Source organism: Tyto alba, unplaced genomic scaffold (genome assembly GCF_018691265.1).
Source record: "Tyto alba isolate M040663 unplaced genomic scaffold, T.alba_DEE_v4.0 Super-Scaffold_30, whole genome shotgun sequence".
Classification (NCBI taxonomy): domain Eukaryota; kingdom Metazoa; phylum Chordata; class Aves; order Strigiformes; family Tytonidae; genus Tyto; species Tyto alba.
Window position 1 is genome coordinate 1835472 of NW_024881305.1, and position 25230 is coordinate 1860701.

At 67.1% G+C, this 25230-nt stretch overlaps 3 protein-coding genes and 1 non-coding gene across 6 annotated transcripts; 3 read left to right on the plus strand and 1 right to left on the minus strand.

Moving 5' to 3' along the window:
- Window positions 1-1794: 1794 nt before the first annotated feature.
- GPR25 (G protein-coupled receptor 25) lies at window positions 1795-7122 on the minus strand. Of its 3 annotated transcripts, XM_032992033.2 has the most exons (5): window positions 6791-7122; window positions 6249-6285; window positions 5467-5611; window positions 5250-5389; window positions 1795-3259 (listed from the first exon to the last, which is right to left on the minus strand). In XM_032992033.2, exon 5 carries the CDS (start codon window positions 3228-3230, stop codon window positions 1998-2000), a length of 1233 nt encoding a protein of 410 aa, XP_032847924.2. In that variant the 5' UTR covers window positions 3231-3259; window positions 5250-5389; window positions 5467-5611; window positions 6249-6285; window positions 6791-7122; the 3' UTR covers window positions 1795-1997. The 3 variants fall into 3 exon arrangements, with proteins under 3 accessions (XP_032847924.2, XP_032847925.2, XP_032847926.2); XM_032992034.2 differs by lacking the exon at window positions 6249-6285; XM_032992035.2 differs by lacking the exons at window positions 5467-5611; window positions 6249-6285.
- Window positions 7123-7416: 294 nt separating this feature from the next.
- On the plus strand, window positions 7417-10389 carry TMEM167B (transmembrane protein 167B). Its single transcript, XM_042800222.1, has 3 exons — window positions 7417-7599; window positions 8272-8403; window positions 9910-10389. Exons 1-3 carry the CDS (start codon window positions 7590-7592, stop codon window positions 9990-9992), a joined length of 225 nt encoding a protein of 74 aa, XP_042656156.1. The 5' UTR covers window positions 7417-7589; the 3' UTR covers window positions 9993-10389.
- An 887-nt stretch (window positions 10390-11276) lies between these two features.
- LOC122154096 lies at window positions 11277-11568 on the plus strand. Its single transcript, XR_006166035.1, has one exon.
- A 1449-nt stretch (window positions 11569-13017) lies between these two features.
- Window positions 13018-24489, plus strand: ELAPOR1 (endosome-lysosome associated apoptosis and autophagy regulator 1). The gene is made up of 22 exons (XM_042800203.1): window positions 13018-13191; window positions 15770-15890; window positions 16438-16630; window positions 17469-17616; window positions 17736-17816; window positions 18070-18175; window positions 18282-18431; window positions 18696-18784; window positions 18895-19072; window positions 19197-19325; window positions 19410-19500; window positions 19604-19709; window positions 19802-19939; window positions 20046-20300; window positions 21223-21396; window positions 22463-22643; window positions 22820-22916; window positions 23025-23126; window positions 23402-23528; window positions 23631-23809; window positions 23888-24053; window positions 24226-24489. Exons 1-22 carry the CDS (start codon window positions 13081-13083, stop codon window positions 24292-24294), a joined length of 2991 nt encoding a protein of 996 aa, XP_042656137.1. The 5' UTR covers window positions 13018-13080; the 3' UTR covers window positions 24295-24489.
- The last annotated feature ends 741 nt before the right edge of the window (window positions 24490-25230 follow it).

Sequence of the window (25230 nt, forward strand, 5' to 3'; positions counted from 1 at the left end):
GGACAGGCGCGGGGCAGAGCAGGGCAGTGCCAGGGCAGTGCCAGGCCGTGGGAACGGCACTGCCGCGGCCGCCCGTGCGGCGTGAGATGAATCAGGGCGGCTGGCGCGGGCGAGTCGGCCACATCCTGCGCTGCCGGCGTGGGGCAGGTGGTGGAAAGTGTGTCTCAGCCCCACGGGACGGTCCCACAGCCCGCGGGGACAGGGACGAGAGGGCAGGGTGAGGGCAGGCGAGAGCAGCAGGTGGGGGAGGAGCAGCAAGCATGCGGGTGGCAGAGGTACAGGCAGGGGAGATGGGTGCAGGCAGGGTGCGGGCAGGGTGCAGGCAGGGTGCAGGCAGGGTGCGGGCAGGGTGCAGGCAGGGTGCGGGCAGGGTGCGGGCAGGGTGCAGGCAGGGTGCAGGCAGGAAAAGCTGCAAACAGGGCAGGCACAGGCCAGGGGTGCAGGCAGGGTGCAGGCAGGGTGCAGGCAGGGTGCGGGCAGGGTGCAGGCAGGGTGCAGGCAGGAAAAGCTGCAAACAGGGCAGGCACAGGCCAGGGGTGCAGGCAGGGTGCAGGCAGGGTGCAGGCAGGGTGCGGGCAGGGTGCAGGCAGGGTGCAGGCAGGAAAAGCTGCAAACAGGGCAGGCACAGGCCAGGGGTGCAGGCAGGGTGCAGGCAGGGTGCAGGCAGGGTGCGGGCAGGGTGCGGGCAGGGTGCAGGCAGGGTGCAGGCAGGAAAAGCTGCAAACAGGGCAGGCACAGGCCAGGGGTGCAGGCAGGGTGCGGGCAGGGTGCGGGCAGGGTGCAGGCAGGGTGCAGGCAGGGTGCGGGCAGGGTGCGGGCAGGGTGCAGGCAGGGTGCAGGCAGGGTGCAGGCAGGAAAAGCTGCAAACAGGGCAGGCACAGGCCAGGGGTGCAGGCCAGGGGTGCAGGCAGGGTGCAGGCAGGGTGCGGGCAGGGTGCGGGCAGGGTGCAGGCAGGGTGCAGGCAGGGTGCAGACAGGGTGCGGGCAGGGTGCGGGCAGGGTGCAGGCAGGGTGCAGGCAGGAAAAGCTGCAAACAGGGCAGGCACAGGCCAGGGGTGCAGGCAGGGTGCAGGCAGGGTGCAGGCAGGGTGCAGGCAGGGTGCGGGCAGGGTGCAGGCAGGGTGCAGGCAGGGTGCGGGCAGGGTGCAGGAAGGGTGCGGGCAGGGTGCAGGCAGGGTGCAGGCAGGGTGCAGGCAGGAAAAGCTGCAAACAGGGCAGGCACAGGCCAGGGGTGCAGGCAGGGTGCAGGCAGGGTGCAGACAGGGTGCGGGCAGGGTGCAGACAGGGTGCAGGCAGGGTGCGGGCAGGGTGCAGGCAGGGTGCAGACAGGGTGCGGGCAGGGTGCAGACAGGGTGCAGGCAGGGTGCGGGCAGGGTGCAGGCAGGGTGCAGGCAGGGTGCAGGCAGGTTGTGGGCAGGAGGGGTGCTGCAAGTGTGCAGACAGCAAAGCCAGCCGCAGGCACCAGCGGTGCCCCTGCACCTCCACAAACTCCCCAGCACCTTCCCCGCCAGCCACAGCCTCCCGACATCCCTGAGTCCCCCCCCTGATTTCGGGGTGGGGGGCACCCCTCTCTTTGCTGCAGCCACCCAGCAGCACAAAGGGGTCAGGGATGGGAATCCCAGCAGCACCGAAAAAGGGTGGATTTGAAGAAAAAAGTCAGAGTTGGAGATAAAAAGGTTTGTTTTTTTTTCTCAGTGTGTCCCCGTGCCAGGCAGAGCTGCTGGCACTGAGCCCCCCCCTCTCCCCCCGGCGGGTGGTAGAAACAGCTCAAAGACTAAAACATACTGTCAGCAATAAGGCTAAATTTGTATTAATTAGGATTAAACTGGGATGCAAACCAGGTTCCTGCTCCCGAAGCCGTTCCCTTCTGATGAGCATCTCAGGACGGGGGGTGGGGGGGACAACGGGGTGGAGGGGTTTGTCCTGGGGGCCCGATCCTGCCGAGGCTGGGGGTGGATCACGGAGCAGCAGCTCCCTCGGGAATCGCACTGGGACGGTTACGGCTGGGGCCCCGGTGGGACGGCGGTGGCACCCGGGGACGCTGGGGAGGAGCAGGGGGGACTCACCCCCGGTGCCGGTGGGAGCTTGGTCCCACTCCTGTGCCGGGGGCCGGGAGGGGTCTTGGTCCGGATCCAGCCACCGAAGAGGAGGCTGGAATCGGTGGCTGAGGAGGGGACGGCCACGGCAGGACCCATCCCCAGCGCGCAGGGACCGAGGGGACACCGGGGACGGCAGCGACCGTCCATGAGGGCGTAGACGAGGGGGTTGACGCAGCTGTTAACAAAGGCCAGGCAGGTGCTGCCGGCCACCACCCACCTCAGGGCCACCTCCTGCCCCTGGGACAGGACCAGCGTCCCCTTGGCGAGGAAGAAGAGCAGAATCTTGCAGGCGTTGAGGGGCAACCAGGAGCAGAGGAAGGCTGCGACGATGGTGACGATGGCACGGTGGGAACGCCGGACGCCCCTGCCCAGCCGGACGTGCCGCTGGAGCCGGCAGTAGATGGAGCAGTAACAGAAGGAGATGACCCCCAAGGGCAGGAGGAAGGTGAGGAAGACCATCGCCAGGCTGAAGCCCTCTCCATCTTCATCCCAGCAGTCATCCCCATCCAGCCGCCGGTAGACCAGAGACGGGGCGCCCAGGATGAGCGACACCGTCCAGATGATGCCACAGGTGACACGGACGTGCCTCTGGGAACCCACCACCTTGGTGTCCAGCACCTTCCTGATGACCAGGTAGCGCTCCACGCTGAGGGCGGTGAGGAAGAGGATGCTGGAGCAGCGGTTGACGGCGATGACATAGCTGCTGACTTTGCAGAGCCCTTCGCCGAGCGGCCAGCGGTTCCCCCGCGCCCCCGCTGCCACCCAGAAGGGCAAGGTGCAGACAAAGATGACATCGGCCACCGCCAGGTTCAGCACAAAGGTGTCCACCATCCTCTTGCCCCCGCTCTTCTTGCCCATCAGCACGATGACGAAGAGGTTCCCCACGAGGCCGAGGAGGAAGATGAAGGAGTAGAGGACAGGGATGAAGACAGTGGTGAAGAAGATCTCCCACCTGGAGGAGACCTCCCAGTTCCCCGTCGCATTGGTCACCGGTGGGTAATCGTAGTCGGCCGAGCCAACGAGCTCCTCGGGAGCCATGGCAGTGGCCGGGTGCCCTCTCCGGTGCCCGGGGCGGTGCTCGCCGCGCCCAGCGGTTGGGTTGTTGATCTGAGATCTGCTCAAAAAAAGCATCTCGCACTTCCTTTCCAACAGGGCAAGGGCTGCAGGGTGGAAGGGGCAGGAGGTAAAGCATGTTTAATTTTGGAAACAGAAAAAAAAAAAAAAAAAAAAAAAAGTGAGAAGAAAGAAACCCCCAAAAAGGAGGGGGGAGAGGAAGAGTGGGAGGGTAGAAGAAGGCTCCGCACCCCCAGGTCATGGCGAAAGGCCTTGGGTGGACACCAACCTGCGTCTGGGCTGGTGGGACCACCACCAAACCGAGCCACCGGCCACCAGCCCACCCTGCAGCTCTCCCACCGTGGCCACCCTTCATCCCCACCACGCAGCGTCAGCCCGAGCCCATGCCGCCCCATCGCTGTCCCCATCCCTGTCCCATTCGCATCAAGAAAACCAGATGAAAAACTTTTATTATCTTTTTTTTTTTTTTTTTTTTTTTTTTTTTTTTCAGAGAGAGCTGGAGCAGGTGCAGGTTGGGGTGAGACCGTTGCCCGCCGCGTCCCCCCGCACCGCCCCTGGCGCTGCCCCGGCTCTGCCAGCTCATTCCAGCCCTTGGCGTGTTGGTTCTCACCGCTGTGGGGACGCCGAGGCGGCGGTACCCGCGCCCGCCCCCGACCACGAGCTCTCCCAGTATGACAGCGCCGGGTGCTGTTCCCAGCCCTGGGATGTGCTGGGGATGGCGGGGAGCCCGGTGTGCCGCCGCGGGGGTCCCCGGGGGAGCAGCCCCCCCCGCTCTGCCAGGCCGGCTCCTCCTCATGTCTGCCAGGCACCTGTTTCCACCAGCTTCATCTTCCTCAGGCTGTCCTGCACCAGCAGGAACTCGGGGTGAGGGTCCGGATCTGGCCCCGCCGCTGCCTCCCACTCATGCTGTGGCAAGTGGGGCCCAGGAGGGGTGGCCGTGGGTCCTGGTCTGGGTCCCCTTGGCTGTCCCCATCCACCCAGGCTCCATCAGCCGTCCCCATGATCCGGCCGCCCTCAACCGTCCCTCGACCCATCGCTCCAACACAGCCTCCCTCGAGCACCCCCCAAGTGCTCAACTCAACTGTCCCAACAGCCCGTCTGTCACCCAACTGTCCCCATGACCTGGCCTCTTCCAGCTGTCCCCATGGTGTGGCCTCCCGCAGCCACCCCTTGAATTTGGGGGACAATGAGGAATGGATGGAGCTGGAGGGAGGTTGGGTGGATGGGTGGGAGGACGGATGGTGGATGCGGGGAAGGGTGGATGGACAGATGGAGACATGGATGGATGGATGGATGGATGGATGGATGGATGGATGGGTGGATGGATGGATGGATGGATGGAGGGAGGGATGGATGGAGGGAGGGATGGATGGATGGATGGATGGATGGATGGATGGATGGATGGATGGATGGATGGATGGATGGATGGATGGATGGATGGATGGAGGGATGGAGGGAGGGATGGATGGAGGGAGGGATGAATGGAGGGAGGGATGGATGGATGGATGGAGGGAGGGATGGATGGAGGGAGGGAGGGATGGATGGATGGATGGATGGATGGATGGATGGATGGATGGATGGATGGATGGATGGATGGATGGGTGGATGGATGGATGGATGGATGGATGGATGGATGGATGGATGGATGGATGGATGGATGGATGGATGGATGGATGGATGGATGGATGGATGGAGGGATGGATGGAGGGATGGATGGAGGGAGGGATGGATGGAGGGAGGGATGGAGGGAGGGATGGATGGATGGATGGAGGGATGGAGGGAGGGATGGATGGAGGGAGGGATGGATGGATGGATGGATGGATGGATGGATGGATGGATGGATGGATGGATGGATGGATGGATGGATGGATGGAGGGAGGGAGGGAGGGATGGAGGGAGGGATGGATGGAGGGAGGGATGGATGGAGGGATGGATGGATGGATGGATGGATGGATGGATGGATGGATGGATGGATGGATGGATGGAGAGTGGTGAGGTAAGGGCGGGAGAGGCTCATCTGGATGTAGGGATGGAAGGCTGGGACAGACGGACGGAGGACAGAGGGATGGCACAGACCTCCTCAAGCCTCTGGTGGTGTTTCCTCAGCTGCTGCTCCAGGTCAGAGGGGGGGTCCCCACAGCTCCTCCCTCAGCTGCCTCAGCCGCCGGTTCTCCAGCACCCGCGGGAGCTCAGCCCTGTGCCGGGGCAGGATCCCCCTGCAGGGATGGACAGATGGACTTCAAGAGGGCCACCCCCCACCCGTCCCCACACCCCAGGTCCCGTCCCCACTCACCTGCTGTGGCTGAAGAGCAGCTCCCGGTGCAGCTCTCGGTGGCTCCAGGACTCCCGCATCGGGTTTGGCACCTTCCTGGGCTGGATGAGGCCCTCGTGGCCATCAGTGGCCATGGCAGGGGAGAGGACATCGCTCCTGTCACCGTCTGGAGGGGTAGTGGGGCTCAGCGGGGGATGGGGACACCAAGGGATGGGTCACTATGGGATGGGGTCGTGAGGTCTCCAGGACAGCCGTGGTCACCAGTGGGAGAGGGTCACTGGGAAGAGGGTCATTGGGGGTATGGGGTCACCACGAGGGATGGGACAAGCTGGGACGGGGTCACCAGGGGAGTGGGGTGATGCTGCCTCACCCAAAGCCACATGCCAGCGCAGGGCGAAATCCTGGACACCAGCAGTCTTGGGGTGTCACAGCCCAGGGTGCCTACACACTGTCCCCCAACACCTGGCACCCTCCAGGATCCCTGTGTCCAAGTGTCCCTGTCCTCAGGCCACCCCATGGTTGCCATGTCCTCCCACCACCCCTTGGTGTCCCCATCATCCCTCGGGGTCTTCATTATCCCTGAGGTCCCCACCACCCATTGGGTCCCCATCATGCCTGGGGTCCCCATTGTCCCTGGGGTCCCCATTGTCTCTGGGGTCCCCATCACCCCTGGGGTCCCCATTGTCCCTGGGGTCCCCATCACCCCGGTGTCCCCATCATCCCTGGGGTCCCCATGACCCCTGGGGTCCCCAATGTCCCTGGGTTCCCCAATGTCCCTGGGCCGTGGCACTGGCAGCACCCACCTGGCACCGTGCTGCTGCTCGGGGCTTTGTTGTCACCCTGGCAAAGGCGAGGAGCGGGGTCAGAGAGGGACACTCAGTGGGTCCCTGCCCCCGGGTCCTCCCTGGGCTGGGGACATGACTGGGGACAGCACCAGGTCCCTGCTCGTCACACACCCCCCCACATCCAGCACAGGAGGGGGCACAGCCATGGGTTCTGTGGGGCTGGACATCCTCTGTCACTCCATGGCTGTCACCCGTGGGGACCGAGTCACCCCCTGGTGTCCCTCCCCCCTGGGAGCTCGGGGCTGGCTGTGGTGGGTGGCTGCAAGGGATGGAGAGGAGAATGGATATTCTCCACGTTAACTCTGGAACCTAAGGATGGTGAGGGGTCCCCAGGCTTAATGCTGGGGGTAGCATGGGGACAGCCAGACTTCTGCCTTGGGGACGTGTCTTGGGGTGTCCCCGTCGTCCCCTCCCACCCCCAGCGTGGGGGACGGGGGGCTCAGCCCAGAGCTCAGGGGGCATCCCTGTCCCCCACGTCGCCTCCAGCTGCTGCCACTCACCCTCTTGCTCTGTGACAGTCCCATGCCCCCGCCGCCCGCGGCCCTTGTCCCCGCGCCCAGGGGACTGGGGGGACGCAGGGATGCAGGATGGGTGCTGGCTCAACCGGGCCAGGCTGGTCCCCGGTGACGGTGACAGTGACGGTGGCCCCGCTCCCATCAGCAAAAACCGTTAATCCCCAGGATTAGCCCCGGCGGGGCGGAGGGGACGGTGACATGTGTCCCGCACAGAGCTGGTGTCACCACGCCTGCGGTCACTGCTAGGGACACTGGTCCCACTGGGGTCACTGGAGTCTGCTGGGGGCACTGGTGTCACTGGATTACGGGGGATATTGCCGGGGTTTTTGGCATACTGGGTTGGGGTCTGGGCACACTGGGGTTTATGGGAGTTACTGGGTGCACTGGGGGTCATTGGGGAGACAGGTTTATGGGGGGGACTGGGATGGGGACTGAGTGCACAGGGGTGAGCGCACTGGGTGTTAGCGAGGCCCGGGTACAAGGAGGCTGGCAGGAGTAGTGGGCGATACTGGTGTTGCCCCCCCCCTCCCACACACACAGGCGCTCGATTGAGACTGCCTGCTCCCGCACGCCGGCTCGATTTAGCCTCCTGGCGGTTTGGCCGACGACTGGCCGCGCCTGGCGCCATCGGCACGCGATTGGCCGTGCCTGCGGGTTCCGGTGTCGCGTTGGCTGCGGGAGGGGGAGGGGGGGAGAGGGAAAAGGAGCCCCCGCGCATGCGCAGAGGCGCCCGGCCGGGGTGGGGGGGGGCCCCGCCGCCGCCGCCGCCGCCGCCGCCGCCGCCATGACCAACGGTGAGGGGCGGGGGGGTCCCACGGGGGGCGGGGGGCGGTGCCGGGACACCTTCGGGTCCCTTGGGGCGAGCAAGGGGTGGGCGGTCACTCAGGGGGGAGGTGGGAGCCCCTTCGCGGGGGGGAGCTGGGGGCCGGGGTCCCGTTGGGGGGTGGGGGGGAGGGAACTGGGAGGGCTGGGTCCCCCTTTTTGGGAAAGGGGGGGGGGCTGGGAAGTTCGGGTCCCCCTTTTTTTGAGGGGGGGGGTGGCTGGGAGACTGGGGTCCCCCTTTTTTTGGGGGGGGGGGGGGGGGCGGAGCTGAGGGGCCTGGGTCTCGTTGGAGGGGGCAGCTGGGAGGCCGGAGTGTCTTTGTGGGAGGGTGAGGGGAGCTGGAAAATTAGGGTCCCCCTTTTGGGGGGGGGGGGGAAGAGCTGAGGGGCTGGGGTCCCACTGGGGGCGGGGAACTAGGTGGTTTGGGTCCCCCTTTTTTGGGGGGGAGCTGGGACATGTGGGTCTCCCTTTTTTTGGGGGGGGGTGGAGCTGGGGGGCCAGGGTCCCCTTGGAGGGGGGGTGGCGAACTAGGAGGTCTGAGTCCCCCTTTTTTGAGGGGCCACTGGGAGGTGTGGGTCCCCCTTTTTTGGGGGGGGGGGGGGCTTGGCATGGGGGGTCCGTGGCAGCCCGGCCCCCCCCCGCAGTGTACTCGCTGGACGGGCTGCTGGTGTTCGCGCTGCTCCTGGTGTGCACCTGCGCCTACCTGCGGAAGGTCCCGCGCGCCAGGGCCTGGCTGCTCGGCGAGAAACGGGGCATCTGGGGGGTCCTCTACAAGGGTACGGGGGGCGGGGGGGGCACGGGATGGGGACGTGGGGGGTCTGGGATGGGGACGTGGGGGGGTCTGGGATGGGGACGTGGGGGGGTCTGGGATGGGGACATGGGGGGGGGGTCTGGGATGGGGATGTGGGGGGGTCTGGGATGGGGACGTGGGGGATCACGAGTGGGCACATGGCGGGGTCTGGGATGGGGACGTGGGGGATCACGAGTGGGCACATGGCGGGGTCTGGGATGGGGACGGGGGGGGGTCTGGGATGGGGATGTGGGGGGGGTCTGGGATGGGGACGTGGGGGGGGTCTGGGATGAGGATGTGGGGACATGGGGGATCACAGATGGGGATCACGAGTGGGGACATGGTGGGGTCTGGGATGGGGACGTGGGGGGGGTCTGGGATGGGGACGTGGGGGGGTCTGGGATGGGGACGTGGGGGGGTCTGGGATGGGGACATGGGGGGGGGTCTGGGATGGGGACGTGGGGGAGGTCTGGGATGGGGACGTGGGGGGGGTCTGGGATGGGGATGGGGGGGGGTCTGGGATGAGGATGTGGGGCCATGGGGGATCACAGATGGGGATCATGAGTGGGGACGGGGGGGTCTGGGATGGGGACATGGGGGGGGTCTGGGATGGGGATGTGGGGACATGGGGGATCACGGATGGGGATCACGAGTGGGGACATGGTGGGGTCTGGGATGGGGATGTGGGGACATGGGGGATCACAGATGGGGATCATGAGTGGGGACATGGGGGGGGTCTGGGATGGGGATGTGGGGACATGGGGGATCACAGATGGGGATCACGAGTGGGGACTTGGGGGGGTCTGGGATGGGGACATGGGCGGGGTCAGGGATGGGGACACGGGGGTACAGGACAGGGACACATGAGGAGGGGGTCCAGGATGGGGACATGGCGTTGTAGGATGGGGACATTGGGGGTGAGGGGTTTGGGATAGGGGTATGGGGAGTCTGGGATGGGGACAGGGGATGCCCGGGATGGGGACATGGTGGTCCAGGATCGGGACATGGTGTTCTGGGACAGGGGCATGGGGGGTCCGGGATGGGGACAGGGGATCACGGATGGGGACATAGGGGGGGTCTGGGATGGGGACATGGGGGTTCAGGACAGGGACACGGGGGGGACTGGGAAATGGGGATCATGGATGGGGACATGGGGGGGTGTGGGATGGGGATATGGAGGGGGGTCTGGGATGGGGACACAGGGACATGGGGATCCAGGATGGGGACAGGGGATTCCCGGGATGGGGACAGGGACACGGGGGCTGCGGGGTGGGGACATGGGCGGGGGGGGGTCTGGGGTCAGGACACAGCAGGTGTGGGACGGGGACACGGGGGGACTGTGATGGGGACGCGGGGGGTCTGGGATGGGGACAAGGGGGTTGGGGATGGGGGGGTGGGGACACGGGGGTCCGGGATGGGGACACAAGGGTCTTGCCCCAGCACGGGGCACCTCCTGCCCCCACCCACAGTCCCGTCCCCCCCCCACCCGCAGCCGCCGTCATCGGCACCCGCCTGCACGTGGCCGTGGCCATCTCCTGCGTCCTCATGGCGTTCTACGTCCTGGTGGTGAAGTGACCCCGCGGGGACCCGCCGGCCGCAGACCCCGGCCCACCCGCGCCCCCTCGGCGGGGCTGTGGGTGCCACCCACCTACCCGTGAGCGGTTGGAAACGGGAGCTCCCGGCCGGGCGAGGGGCTCAGGGTGCCGGCCCCCCGCTGCGGGGGGGGAGACCCGGCCGAGCCCCGTCAGCGCCTCCTCCCGACGCCGACCGCCGCGGGACCGTGGGCCCCCCCGAACCCCTCTGGGGGGGCCTGGCAGGGCCCCTCCTCACCAGGGGGGGATCCCCTCAGCGGCGGGTCCCTCCCCCCCCCCCCCCCCATACCTGTGGGGTTTGTAACAGCACCCCCACCTCCCCCCCCCCCCCCCAGGTTTGTGAACGCTGGACCGTGCTGTGTAAATAAAGTGGGGGCTCCCCTGGGGGTGGCGATGGCTCCGTTCGGGGTGGGGGGGGGGGGGGCTGCACACGCGTGTCCGGGGGTGATGGGGTGGGGTGTGCGGTGGGCACACACGGGGGGGTGGGTACACACACGCCTGCGTGTGCACCCCAGGGGGGTGGAAGGAGGCTGTGTGCACACGTGTGTGCGTGGCACAAGCACGCGGGGGTGGGTTCTGTGTGTGTAGGGGTGAACCTTGTGCGTACATGTGTGTGGGGTGGTGTACATCTGTGTGTACATGTATGTGTGTGTATGCATGTGTATGTGTGTAACTGTATGTGTAACTGTGTACATGTGTGTATATAAGTGTGTACAGGTGTGTTTGTGTGTGTGTATATGTGTATATACCTGTGTACGTGTGTGTACACGTTTGTATACATGTATGTGTGCACGTGTGTTTACATATGTGTGTGTACATGTATACTTGTGTATGTGTGTGTACGTGGGTGTATATATCTGTTTACACATCCGTGTACATGTGCACATGTGCGTGTGTATAAGTGTGTACAGGTGTGTTTATGTGTGTGCATATGTGTACCTGTGTATGTGTGTGTACATGTATGTGTGCACGTGTTTACACACGCGTCTGTACATGTGTGTACATGTATGTGTATGTGTGTGTACGTGGGTGTATATATGTGTTTACACGTCCGTGTACGTGTGCACATGTGCGTGTACACGCGTGTGTGTCCGTGTGTGCGGGGCCGGGTCCTCCCGCCGCCAGGGGGCGCGCTGGATCGGGGCGTGTCCCGCGCCGCCTCTTCCCGTCGTCCCCCGCGCGGCCGCGCTATAAAATGGCGGCGCGGGGCGCGGGCGGGCGGGGGGCGGCGGCGGCGCGGAGAGGCCGTGGGGCGCGTGTGCGTGTGCGAGGCGCGTGGGAGGCCCGTGGGTGTGTGTGTGTGTGTGTGTGTGTGGGTGTGTGTGTGGGTGTGTGGGCGTGCGAGGCGCGCGCAGTGTCCGTGTGTCCCCCCCTACACGTTGATCTTATTCGATCGGCCGGGCCGGGCCGGGCCGAGGTGAGAAAAGCGGCGCCGCGAAGCCCACGGGCGCGGCCCACGGGCGCGGCCCACGGGCGCTGTGCGGCGGCCGGCGGCGGGCGGGATGAGTCGATCAGATAGGCGAGGCCGCGGCCGCTGAGCGCCCTGCGATTCTGACCCGCCGCCGCGCCACGCGTGGGAGCGGGACCCGGAGCTCCCCCGCCCCGGCCCTGCCGGCGCCGCGCCACGCGTGGGAGCTCCGCACCGAGCCCCGCGGCGTGCAACGGCTGTGCAGCGGGCCCCGTGAGCTCCGTGCTGCGCGTGGGAGCTTCGCCAGCCCTGCGCGGCCTCCGTGGGTTACACAGGCCCCGCCCGCGGGCGTCCCACGGGGCGGCACAGGGCGTGCCAGAGCCACGCGTGGTGCTGGGGCCCGGCAGGAGGCTGTTCGCATCCTGCCCCCCTCACCCCTGGGGCACCCACAGGTGACACCCACCGGTTGCGCTCGGTGGTTCGTTGGCAGCTGGCGGTGACCAGGGGACAGCCCCGGTGCCAGCACCACCCCACGGAGCCACCGGGGTGGCCACTGTGGGGACCCTGCGGGTGGGGGGACCCTGTGACACCATCCCATGACACCGTGTGTCCCTGTGCCGCCGTGGGGGCAGGCGTGTCGCCTCGTCCCCACGGCACACGCTAGTGTCCCTCTGCCACCACAGAGGGAGCCGTGTCCCCAGTGTCCCCTGTCCCCACGGTGCACACCAGCGTCCCTGTGCCACCATGGCCGTGTCCCCCACATCCCCTGTGTACCCCACGGCCACCATGTCACGTGTACCTTGTGTCCCCTGTATCCCCCACGTTCTCCGTGTCCCCTACATCCTCATGTCCCCCCACATCCCCCGTGTCCCCCGTGTCCCTCACGTCCCTCATGTCCCCCACATCCCCTGTGTCCCCCGTGTCTCCCACATCCCCTGTGTCTCCCGTGTCCCCATATTCCCTGTGTCCCCCGTGGCCCCATGATCCCTCGTGTCCCCCATGCCCAGAACACGCAGCCGTGTGTGTGTGTGTGTGTGTGTGTGTGTGTGTGTGTCCCGTGTCCGCCCCCACCCCCCCCCCCCGGCTCCCCCTCCCCCCGGTGCACCGACTCCTTGCCGGGGCTGACCCAGCTCCGCGGGGGACACACATACACGGGACACGGGGACACCCCCCCCCACTCCCGTGGGCGTGGCGTGGGGGCGGCTTCGGGGCTCGGGGGTAGCCGTGACCCCCAACACCCTGGGGCGGGGGGTGTCCGGGAGGAGCGGCCGTTACCGGAGCCGGGGTGGGGGGAGCCACCGTGCCTTTGCACGGGGATACGCTCCCGGGGCCGGTGCGGGGGGGGGGGGGCGTGTTACCCCGTGCCTTTCCCGGGGTGCCGGTGCCGTTCCCGGGGGCGGGGGCAGGTGGCGGGGGGCCGGCGCCAGTGCCGTTCCCGGGGGGCCGGGGTGGCTGTTCCCGTTCGCAGTGCTGTTCCCGGGGGGCCGGTGCCGTTCCCGGTGCCGTGGGCGGGGGCAGGTGCCGGGGGTGCCGTTCCCGGTGCCGTTCCCGTTCCCGGGGGCGGGGGCAGGTGGCGGCAGGTGCGCGCGCGGGGCCGGGCCGTTGGCGGGGGGCGGGGCCGCGGGGCCGGTACCCGCGCGGGGCCGATCGCTGCCGCTGCGCCATGGCCGGTACCGGCACCGGCACCGCGGCCCGGTGGGTGTTGCTGACGTTGTGCCTGGCGACCGCCGTGTCACCGGGCCGTACCGGGGAGCGGCTGCACGTCTGCAAGGAGGTACCGGCACCGGGAGATGGCGGGGGGGGGGGGGGGGGGGGGGGGGAGGGAGGAGAATGGGGGGTGGGGAACCGGCAACCGGTACCTCCTGGTAGATGAAACCCATCCCCATAATGCGGATCCGGGGCTGGACCCTATGGGATGGGGGGGATCCCCTGAGGCTCCCAGTGTCACCCCTGGGGTCTGTCACCTATAGGGAACGTATAGACGGGGCACTGCTGCCTGGGGGGGGTGTGGGGGGTGTGTGTAAGTGGGGTCCCCTATAGGGAGGGGGAGTATTGGGGTGGGTAAAAGGGGAGGGGGGGTGGTTTTGCTGTTGGGGGTCTCCTCGGGGACACCCCGAGACTGGGATCATCCTGGGGGTCCCTGGAGCCACCCCCAGCCCCACGTCCCGGTCACCTGCTGACCCCGTTGGGGTGTCCCCAAACCCTCGCCGGGGTGCGAGCGCTGCTGGGGGGTGGTGACAGCAGTGGGGGGGGGACACACACACGTCCCCAGCGGCCGCGTGCCGTTCCCAGCCTGGCACGTGGGGACGAAATGTCCTGCGAGGAGAAACCGGGGGGGCTCTGCCTCTCGTCGGGATCCAGCCAGCTCGGCGACAGCGGGGCCGGGGCGAGCCCCCCGCCAGCTTCCAAATTTCCCTCCGTGGGGTCCTCACCTGCTCCCGCCCCCCGGTTCCCCCTGACCTGCGGCTGCTTTTCATCTGGGCCAGTAATTTTTTTTTTTTTTGTGCCGTGATCCAATTTTGTGTGTGTGTGTGTGTGTGTGTGTGTGTGTGTGTGTGTGTGTTCTACAGCCCGGAGCTGGAAACAATAGACTGCAGCTGGCACCCGTCCCCGGGAGGGTTCGCTCCCACAGAGGCGATGTCCCCTGTCCCTGTCCCCCCCACACTGGGGACAGACCCTCTCCCTCCCCTGGCCGGAGCAGGGTGGTGCTGACACCCCTGGGTCCCCCCTCCTGCTGCAGAGCCACCCTGGGGCTGAATTAGGTCGATTTATTTAGATTTTTAAAACAATTTCAAAGCTTTTACAAAGGGGAGGGATTAATAGCGCTTGTCCCAGCCGTTCAGCTCCGTGCCAGGGGCGGGGAAAGTTTGGGAAGAGGGAAACCCCACCTTTTTCTCCCAGGGAATCCCTCAGGAGCAAGAGCAGTGCTGGGGGCTCGGGGCTGCTGAGAGCTGGGGTGACCCTGTGGGTACCCCTGTCCTGGCTGTGGCGGGGGCACCCACCTCTGTGTCCCCATCCTGGGGCCGTGGCGGGGGTGCTCGGTGCTGGCTGTACTCGGGCAGGGGGGTGCTGCGGGCAGAGCCTTCTCCCCTCTCCGTCCCCCCTTTTCCCCCCCATCGCCACCGTTTCCAGCTGACGGGAACATCAAAGCCTTGTTTTCTTGCCAACCCGCCACGCTCCGGCGTCTGCCGGGAGCACGAAGCCACAACGCCCGGCTCCGAAACCCCAGAGATGCCGCAGTGGAGGCAGCGGGGGGGGGGGGGTGTTGGGGGGGGCTGTGGCATCACTCCCTCCCCCCCCCCAGTACCCCACCTTGCTGGCATCAACCACGGAGCAGCCAGACCCGGCCTTCGCCCTGCCCGGGAGATTAACCGCTCCGGCTGCGCTTCGCCTGCCCCCGGCGTCGCCGGCCTTGAGCCAGTCCCGGCTTGGAAGCAGCTGGTGGCACAAGAAGGGGGGGTCACAGTGCCCCGTTTTCCCCAGCCCTTCCCCTTCCCTCCTGGCTGCACCCTGCTCCGGCACCCAGCCGGTAGCGCTGCCCAGGGGTGCCCGTGGCAGGGTGGGTGTCGTGGGGCTGGCTGTCATGTGTGTGTGTCCCCTCCCCGGCCCCGGCACCGCGGTGCATCCGGGTCGCGCTGAGGAGTCTGTTTAATGAGCAACACGTGTGGCCGCGCTCGGGCCGCGCCAAAGCAAACGGTGCTGTGCCGGGGACGGTGCCACCTGCTCGCCGGCGCTCGGGCTGGTGGTGGTGGTGGTGGTGGGGTTTAAGCCCCCCCCCCCCCCCTGCCCGGGGAGGGGGCGGCAGTGCCGGGTGCTTACGCTGCGCCAGGGCTGTCTGATCCCATGGGGTGGTCAGGGAGGTGCTGGGTACGTGCACGTGGCCTGGGTGACCCCACGGCCCTCCCTGGGGTTTGGCATCCCACGGGGAGATGTCCTGGGGGGTGGGTGGTGGTGGTGGTGGGGGGGTCATCCTACCTAAAATCCCACCCTCAACATCCCCCTCCACCCCTCAGCATCTCCATGGTCCCCAGAATCCCCCCACCCTAAGCATCCCCCACCCTGAGCATCTCTATGGTCCCCAGCATCCCCTCACCCTGAGCAACCCCACTCTGAGCACCCCCCCCCGCCCACAGCACCCCCCCCACCCACAGCATCCTCTCCCCCTGCACAGGTCGGTCCCGGGCTGGGGCTGAGCAGCCTGGCCGAGCCGAGGGACTGGGCGCTGCGGGACATTGCGACTGCTTAAAACAAAAATACCAATTCAAAAAGTGGCCGGGGGGGCAGCCTCTCAGGGTGGGGAGCGCTCCGGGGGTCTGGGGGCTGCAGCTCTCCATGTGCGTTTTCTCTTCCAGTCCGAGTATCACTATGAGTACACGGCGTGCGACAGCACGGGCTCGCGGTGGAGGGTGGCTGTGCCACACACGCCGGGACTGTGCACCGGCCTGCCGGACCCCATCAAGGGCACCGAGTGCTGTAAGGTTGGGGGGGGGAGAATGGGGGGGGGGTGGGAAAGGCAGGGGTGGGAAATGAGGGCAAAGATGGGGGGAAGAGCAGCAAGACGAAGCGCAGCTTTCCGTCAGCTCCGGCGCTGCGCCGTGCCTTCAAAGGCAGCGACGGGCCCTGCCTGCGCGGCAGCAGTAAACGCTCGTTAGCGCTGTCAGCTCGTCACGGGGAGGGCTGGGGTGTGACGAGGGGGATGGAAACCCCCCCCCAATTCCTCCCCAAGCCTTGGCGGGTGGCATGGCTCTGCAGCAGGCTTCGGCAGAGGGGCGCAGCCTGCCTGGTGCTCGCTGGTGGTCAGGCAGGGAAGTGCCGCGGGAGTTGCCAAAAATGATAAATCAAGGGGGATTTGCCTTGCTGCTTGGGGGGGCCGCGCAGGGACAGGGGATCCCAGAGCCAGCCGGGCACCTCCGCTAGCGGGGAGTACCCCGAAAAGCGGAGCTGAGGGTGATGAGGCTGAAGCAATGCTGAGGGGGGCAGGGGGTGACCGCCCTGACCCTTCCTCGTTGCACGTGGGCAGCTTTTTCCTGCAAGGCAGGCGAGTTCCTGGACATGAAGGCGCAGGCGTGCAAGCCCTGCGCCGAGGGCACCTACTCGCTGGGCACCGGCGTCCGCTTCGACGAGTGGGACGAGGTGCCCCACGGCTTCGCCAACGTCGCCACCAACCTGGAGGTCGACGACGGCTTCGGTGACGCGGTGGAGAACTGCACCGGGTGAGTCGTCCCGCCGCCACCGGCACGGCTCTGCCGCATTAACGGGCGAGGGGCTGGAACCCGGCTGCTCCTCCCTGGGCAGACGCTCGGGGACTTGGCCGCCCTGGCACGGCGGGGATGGGCACGGTGCTCGGTGCGGAAGCGTGCAAAAGGGGTGCTGCGACACCTCTGTGCATCGATAGCACCCCATTTCCCGGACACCCCCCTTCCCCACGCTCCCTCTTGTCACCCTTCCCTGGGAGGCAATGCCGGCAGGGCGCTGCGGGGGACACCCCGGCAGCATCACCCCCACCCGTGGTGGCAGGACCCCAACCCCATGGGACACCCACACCGACCCTCCTTAGAGAGGGAGCACCCATGGGAGTCCCCACACCTTTGTGCCACGAGTCAGCGCTTTTATTTTCCACCGTGGCCCCTTGATCAGCGCCGGCGGCCGCCCAGCTGCCCCCACGCCGCAGCATTTATGCAATTTGCAAATGTAACCTACTTCCAGCAGCACTTTAATTATTCAGCCGCCGTCCCCGGCGCAGCTCCGGTGCAGCAGGATCCCACTCCTCCTCCCCGCAGCCCACCCGCCTCTCACCGGGGCCGGGGGAGAAATGTCCCCTAGGGATAAGGGTCCGGTCACTGCACAGTGACGTGTCCCCCAGGCTGTCCCCAGCTCTCCATCCTCAGTCCCTGGGGTTCCCTGCGCTGTCCCTAAGCCCCCGTGTCCGACGCCTCCTCCCTGTTCCACCCTCCACCTGGGGACTGTCACAGCCGTCCCCGCCGTGCCCATCCCAGCTGCCACGGGGTTCGGACTGGTGACGGAGCCCACGGTCTGTGCCACCCGCCCCAGGTCGACGTGGGTGCCGCTGGGGGACTACGTGGCCTCCAACACGGACGAGTGCACGGCCACCCTCATGTACGCCGTCAACCTCAAGCAGTCGGGCACCGTCTCCTTCGAGTACATTTACCCCGACAGCAGCATCGTCTTCGAGTTCTTTGTAGGTGCCAGGGGCCAGAGGGGTGCAGGGGAGGAGGCGGGGGGGGGGGGGTCACTGGGGACATGGGGGAGTCCCTGGGGACATTTGGGGGGGTCCCCATCCTCACATCAGCCCCACAGGTGCAGAACGACCAGTGCCAGCCCATGGTGGAGGAGTCGCGCTGGATGCGGACGACTGAGAAGGGCTGGGAGTTTCACAGCGTGAGTAGGGGGGGGGGCGTGGGGGGGGTGACACACGGGGTGGGGGTCCTTGGTGCAGCCCCCAGGGTCCCTCATCCCTCCCCTGGGAAGAAGATGCTCCGTGAGGATGCAGAGGGAGCAGTGGGTGATGGCAGATGGGGGTTAGTGCCTCAACCCCCCACCCGTGGGTGCCAACCCCCCGACCCAGCAGTGGGACCACCCCCCCCTGCTCCCCCCCCCCCGGCCCCCCCAGCACCCCCAACCCCTTTTCCAGGTAGAGCTGAGCCGCGGGAACAACGTGCTGTACTGGCGGACCACGGCTTTCTCCGTGTGGTCCAAGGTCCCCAAGCCAGTGCTGGTGAGGAACATCGGCATCACAGGTAGGTGGGTACGGGGGGGGGGGGGGGGTGGGGGGGCTGTCCCACTGCCCGCCCCCCCCCCCCCCCCCCCATGGCTCCTGCACCCTGAGCACCCTCCTGCTGCCAGGGGTGGCTTATACCTCCGAGTGCTTCCCCTGCAAACCCGGCACCAACGCCCCCGCCGCCGGCTCCTCCACGTGCCAGCTCTGCCCCGCCAACACCTTCTCCAGCAAAGGAGCCACCGCCTGCCAGCCCTGCGAGCCTGCCACCTACGCCGGTGAGAGGTGGCCACCACGTCCCCTCCCCTGTCCCCTCACCCAGAGGTGGCAGCCGGGTCCCCTTGTTCCCCAACCTCCGCCCTGCAGGGATACCCCTGGGGAAGGGCGAGGTGACGCGAGGGGCGACCTGTCACCCCTTGGGGGGGTGGGGGGGGCGGGTGTGAGCGTCCCGTTGGGGGCACGGTGGCAGGGCATCCCGTGGGGACAGCGGTAAGGTCCCCTCGCGGGGCTGGCTCAGCCGCCATCTCCCCTACGGTTGGCAGAGCCCGGCTCGGTGTCCTGCAAACCGCGGCCGCCCTGCACCGACAAGGATTACTTCTACACCCACACCGCCTGCGACGCCCGTGGGGAGGTACAGCCTGGGGGGGGGGGGGGGGATAGCAGGGGGCTGGCACCCGCTGTCCCCATGTGTGTGTTCCCCCTCCCCGGCTCCAGCTCAGCCTCCCGCTCCCACCCGGGCAGACCCAGCTGATGTTCAAGTGGGCAGAGCCGAAAATCTGCAGCGAGGAGCTTCCCCAGGCAGCCAAGCTGCCCCCGTCCGGGGTGAAAACCAGGTGCCCCCCCTGCAACCCCGGCTTCGCCAAAAACAACGGCAGCGTCTGCCAGCCCTGTCCCTACGGCTCCTACTCCAACGGCTCCAGTAAGGATGTCCCCGTCATTGTCCCCAAGGGGTGACTGGGGCACCCAGAGCTGCCGGGGGGGGGGGCGGGGGGGGGGGAGGTGGGTGCCACCCCGGTGCAGGGTTTGTCCCCTCCTGTCCCCAGGCTGCCTCAGCTGCCCGGCGGGCACCGAGCCGGCGCTGGGGTTGGAGTACAAGTGGTGGAACGTGTTACCCCCCAACATGGAGACCACCGTCCTCAGTGGCATCAACTTCGAGTACAAGGGGATGGCAGGTAGCGCCAGGACGCTGTCCCCTCGCTGTCCCCTCCCACGGGGGTGGCTGGGGACCCCACCGAGCCGTCACCATGTCCTTGCAGGCTGGGAGGTGGCCGGGGACTACATCTACACGGCGGCGGGAGCCTCCGATAACGACTTCATGATCCTCACGCTGGTGGTCCCCGGCTTCAGGTGAGGGTGGGGGGGGGGGGGACCAGCGCCGGGGTGTCCCCAGGGTGTGGGGGGGACAGCACCATGGGGCAGAAGCCTGGCAGTGTCCCCACGCCGTCCCCAGCCCTCCGAGCCCAGTGCTGGAGGACGCGGAGAGCAAGGAGGTGGCCAGGATCACCTTCGTCTTCGAGACGGTCTGCAGCGTCAGCTGCGAGCTCTACTTCATGGTGGTGAGTGGAGGAGACGTGCGTGGGGGGATGTTTGGGGGGGGGGGGGGAACCCCCAAGTTTGGGGGGATCCCGTCATCCCCGTGTCCCCGCAGGGCATCAACTCCCGCACCAACACCCCAGTGGAGACGTGGACGGGCCCGAGGGGGAAGCAGTCCTACACCTACATCGTGGAGAAAAATGCCACCATGAGCTTCACCTGGGCCTTCCAGCGCACCCCGTACCACGAGGCGGTGAGGGACTGGGGGGGGTCACCACCCCCCCCGGGGGGGGGGGCTGGGGGTGCTGGGGGGGGGCGGGGTGTGGGTGGGCGATGGTGACGGGTGCTCTCGGCGCCAGGGCCGGCGTTACACCAGCGACGTGGCCAAACTCTACTCCGTCAACGTCACCAACGTGCTGGGAGGGGTGGCATCCTTCTGCCGGCGCTGCGCCCCCGAGCCGGCCGGATCCTGCGCCCCGTGTCCCCCCGGGAACGCCGTGGACCGCGGCTCGGGCGCCTGCCGGCCCTGCCCGCCCGGCACCTACCTCCGGGGTCACCCCTCCGACGGGACCCCCACCTGCCACCCCTGCGGCCCCGGCACCCGCAGCAACCAGGTGCCCGTCCCCACGTGTCCCCTGGGGGGGGGGGGTGGCGGGGTGATGTCCCCATGGGTGAGGCCGGTCCCCGCCTTGGCCATCCCAAATTGGGGATGTTGTGGGCACCGGAGGGGTGACACCAGCGCTCCCCACCAAGATGTCCCAGCTGGGTGGCACCAGCCCCCCCCCATTATAGATGGGTGACACCAGCCCCCCTGGTCATCCTGGGTGGGTGACACTGGGTGGGTGATGCCCATCCCCAGGGAGGTGACACCAGCCCCCCTGGCCATCCTGGGTGGGTGACACTGTCTTGGGTGGGTGATGCCCATCCCCAGGGAGGTGGCACCAGCCCCCCTGGCCATCCTGGGTGGGTGACACTGTCTTGGGTGGGTGATGCCCATCCCCAGGGAGGTGACACCAGCCCCCCTGGCCATCCTGGGTGGGTGACACTGGGTGGGTGATGCCCATCCCCAGGGAGGTGACACCAGCCCCCCTGGCCATCCTGGGTGGGTGACACTGGGTGGGTGATGCCCATCCCCAGGGAGGTGACACCAGCCCCCCTGGCCATCCTGGGTGGGTGACACTGGGTGGGTGATGCCCATCCCCAGGGAAGTGACACCAGCCCCCCTGATCATCCTGAGTGGGTGACACTGTCTTGGGTGGGTGATGCCCTTCCCCAGGGAGGTGACACCAGCCCCCCTGGCCATCCTGGGTGGGTGACACTGTCTTGGGTGGGTGATGCCCATCCCCAGCTGTCCCCTGGGAGGTGACACCAGCCCCCCTGGCCATCCTGAGTGGGTGACAGTATCCAACCCTGGGTTGTGACACCCTGAGTGACGCCTCCCTGACAGGCGGCACCAGTTCTCCTCTGTGGGTGACACCAGCCACGGGCCGTCCCTGACCGCCACCTCCTGCTCCCCCCCCCCCCCCCCCCCCCCAGCTCCGCTCCCTCTGCTACAACAACTGCAGCTTCTCCCTGGCACTGCCCGGCCGCATCCTGCACTACGACTTCTCGGTGCTGGGCGCCGGCACGGCCTTCGCCAGCGGGCCCAGCTTCACCGCCAAGGGCCTCAAGTACTTCCACCACTTCAACATCAGCCTCTGCGGCAACCAGGTGCGTCTAGAGCGCGCACACACGTGGGCATGCCTGTGTGTAGTGCAAGCACGCGTGTGGGCGTGCACGCGCGGTGCAAACGCAGGCACGTGCGCGGTTGCGCGGACGCGCCAGCCTGTGCGTGTAGCCGTGCAAACGCACGCATTTGTGGAGGCGCAGGTGCACGTGCAGAAGCGTGCGTGCGCACGGTCGTGCAAACACACAAGCGCATATGCACACGTTCATGCAAACACGTGCATATGGCCATGCACACACATGCAGTCATGCAAACCCATGCACGTACAGCAGCCTGTGCAAATGCAGGTGTACAGGCAGTCATACGTGCACATGTGCACAGCCATGCAAACATGCACGAACATATACACACAGTCATGCAAACACACATGCATGCTTGTGGTCATACAAACTGACACCCACAACCACGCACACATATGAACTCGTGCAAATGTATGCATGCAGTTGTGCGAACACAGGTGTACATGTGGTCAGTCGTGCACACATGCACAGCCATGCAAACACATGAACTTATGTATACAATCATGCAAACACATACGCACACACATAGAGTCACGCAAGCACGTGCATGCAGTTGGGCAAATGCAGGTAGGTGTACATGCAGCCATACGTGCACACATGCATGTAGTCATGCAAACATGCACGCGCACTCATGCAAACACATGCACACTTGTGCAAACACGCACGCACATTTCTGCAAGCATGCCCATTCATGTAGTCATGCAAACACACGCACATCACTACGCACACGCGTGCAGTCACGCAAACCCACGCAGTTGGGCAACCGGGTGTACAGGTGGTCATGTGTGCCCACGTGCCCGTAGTCATGCAAACACGCGCGCCCGTTCGTGCAAACACGCGCGCGCAGTCGCGCCGGCACATGCAGCTACGCCCCGGCGCACAGGCACGCCCGCTTGCACACTGGTGCGCACAGACACGCGCGTCCTGCAAACCTGCACGCGGTCCCACGCACGCACGCACCCTCGCTCGCTCACACACACGTGTGTGCACACGCGTGTGCCGTCACCCCCCCCCCCCTCCTCGCCGCCAGGGCAGGAAGACGGCCTCTTGCACGGACAACGTGACGGACGCGCGGCTGCCGGCGGGCGAGGGGGCCCCGGCCCGCGTGGTGACGTCCTACGTCTGTCAGTCCATCCTGGTGCCCCCCGACGTCATGGGCTACAAGACGGCCGTGTCCTCGCAGCCCGTCAGCCTGGCCGACCGCGTCCTGGGTGAGCCGGGACTCAGGGGTGCTCCCACGTCCCGTCCCCCCCCCCCCCCCGTAACCCAGAGCGAACCCCTCAATTCTCGCAGTCCCCACCCGTGGGTCGCCCCGGGTGTCACTGGGCCACCCCGGGTGTCACTGGGCCACCCCGGGTGTCACTGGGCCACCCCGCTCTCTCCGCAGGCGTCACCGCCGGCTCCACACTGGACGGCGTCACCTCCCCCCCCGAGCACTTTCCCCCCGGCCACCCCGACCTACCCGACATCATCTTCTTCTACAGGTGAGGCTGGGTGGCCGGGGGGGACCCAGACACCCCCAGGGACCCCACTGTGCCCCCCCTCTGACCCCCCCCCCCCCCCCCCCCCCCCACCATGTCCCCCCTCGGCAGGTCCAACGATGTGACGCAGCCCTGCAGCGGGGGCCGGGCCACCGCCATCCGCCTGCGCTGTGACCCGCTGCGCCCGGGCGCTGGCACCCTGCTCGTGCCCAGGTACGTGGGGGCCAGGGTGGCTTTTGGGGGACACACACACACACACACACCCCCCCCCCATCCTCCCCACCCCCCCCCCCCGCCTCCCAGGGTGGCACCCCTGGCTGGCAGTGGGGTGCCTCCCTTGGGTGCTTTGCTTTGGGGGGATTGCATTGTCCCCGTGTCCTCCACCACCTTGGGGTTGTCACCTCTGGCTGAGCATCATCCCCCCCCCCCCCCCCCCATCTTTTTCTCCTTGACCCCCCCCCCCCGCCCCCCCCCCCCACCCTGCACAGCAAATGCCCCGAGGGCACCTGCGACGGCTGCACCTTCCACTTTCTCTGGGTGACGGGCGAGGGTTGTCCCCGCTGCTCCACCAGCCACTATCGCCCCATTGTCGGCGCCTGCCTCGGCGGCATGCAGGTACACAACCAGGCGGGACGCCACGGGGATGGGCTGAGGGGGGGGGGGGGGGGTGTCACCCACCACAACAAACCCCCCTTTTATCCCCCCCCCCGCCCCCAGAGAACCACCTACGTCTGGCGGGAGCCCCGGCTGTGCCGCGGCGGGCAGAACTTGCCGCCGCAGAAGGTGAGGAGCTGCAGGAGTGTGGATTTTTGGCTGAAGGTGGGGATCTCCGCCGGCACCTGCGCCGCCGTCCTGCTCGCCGCCCTCGCCGCCTATTTCTGGAAAAAGAACCAAAAGTGAGCGGTGCCACCCGGAATTTTTGGAGAGGTGGGGATGAGTATCGCTACGGCGACGTCACCGCTCTCTGTCCCCAGGTTGGAGTATAAATATTCCAAGCTGGTGATGAACGCGGCGGCCAAGGAGAGCGAGCTGCCGGCGCCGGATAGCTGTGCCATCATGGAGGGGGAGGACGCCGAGGACGACCTGGTCTTTGCCACCAAAAAATCACTTTTTGGCAAAATCAAGTCCCTCGCATCCAAGGTAAGGCGAGAGGAGGGAAGGGAGGGTGGGGGCACAACCCCAGAGCAGACACCGGAGAAGCCACAGCGGTGGTGTGGTTTGCGGCCGCTTCGTGCCTCAGTTTCCCCACCCCGTGTGGGGGGGGGGATGGCATTGAGGGGGGGTTGCTCGCTGACGCCGGGGCTCACCGCAGCGGACGCCGGATGGTTTCGACTCCGTCCCGCTGAAGACGTCGTCCGGCAGCACCACCATGGAGCTGTGACGGGGCAGGGGGGGCACCCGCGCCCACCCCCCCACCCCCCCAACGTGGCCTTAGGGACCCGCTTCGGGCTGGAGCTTCGTTACGGCTTTTGTACGTGTGTGTCCCCCCCCCCTCCCTTCCCCGTCTCCGTGTCCCCCACGTCCCCCCCCCCCAGCCAAGCGCTGAAAAATGCCAAATACAGGTGTGGGGTTTGTACAACGGCTCCGTGTGTGTGTGTCCCCCCCCGCCACCCCCCCCCCCCAACTGGGCACTGGGACACTGCGGGGGGGGGGGGGCATGCCAAAATGGGTGGGGGGGAGTACGTTGTGTGTGCACAACAGGCGTGTCACACGCGTGGGGTGGGGTCGTACATGGCATGCAGCGTGGGGTTGTGCATGTGCACACGCATGTGTGTGCGCACACATGGGTGGGCGTTGACACACCGGGGGGGGGGCGTGGGGGAGGTGGCCACGCCGTGTCACACCGTGTCACACCGTGTCACACCGTGTCACACCGTGTCACGCCAGGTGAGCTGTGTCACAGCCCAGCACCGGCCCCCTACTCGCATCCCCCCTGCCCGGGCTTACTTGCCCACCAGCACAAATTGACCAATTTGGACGATTCTACCCCAAAATGGGTGTCCGATGCCGGGAGCTCCCAGCACAGCGTTTCTGACTGCTGCTATGGCACGTGGGTCAGCGTGTGTCCCCCCGCGGCGTGGGTCCTGGGGTCCCCCGTGGCCTCACCCTCATCCCCGCAGACCCCGGGGTCCCCTGGCACAGGGGGGTGGGGGCCGCTGCCAGCCCCCTCTGACCCCCCCCGGCTCCCCCCAGCCCTTTTTAGACGTTTCTCAGCGTTTTATAGGCGGTGCCGGGAGATCCGCGTGTCCCGGCTGTGCAATAAAGATAAATCTGGCACCCACCTGAGCCCGCCGTCTCGGGGGGACGGGGGTCCCCA

Coding starts and splice junctions, on each gene's coding strand:
- GPR25 (XM_032992035.2), bottom strand. CDS start 3,230: ATGCTTTTTTTGAGCAGATCTCAGATCAACAACCCAACCGCTGGGCGC.
- TMEM167B (XM_042800222.1), top strand. Junction 8,404..9,909: donor CTGGGGGGTCCTCTACAAGG/GTACGGGGGGCG, acceptor CCCCACCCGCAG/CCGCCGTCATCGGCACCCGC.
- ELAPOR1 (XM_042800203.1), top strand. CDS start 13,081: ATGGCCGGTACCGGCACCGGCACCGCGGCCCGGTGGGTGTTGCTGACG. Junction 18,785..18,894: donor CCTGCGACGCCCGTGGGGAG/GTACAGCCTGGG, acceptor CCACCCGGGCAG/ACCCAGCTGATGTTCAAGTG. Junction 24,054..24,225: donor TCAAGTCCCTCGCATCCAAG/GTAAGGCGAGAG, acceptor GGCTCACCGCAG/CGGACGCCGGATGGTTTCGA.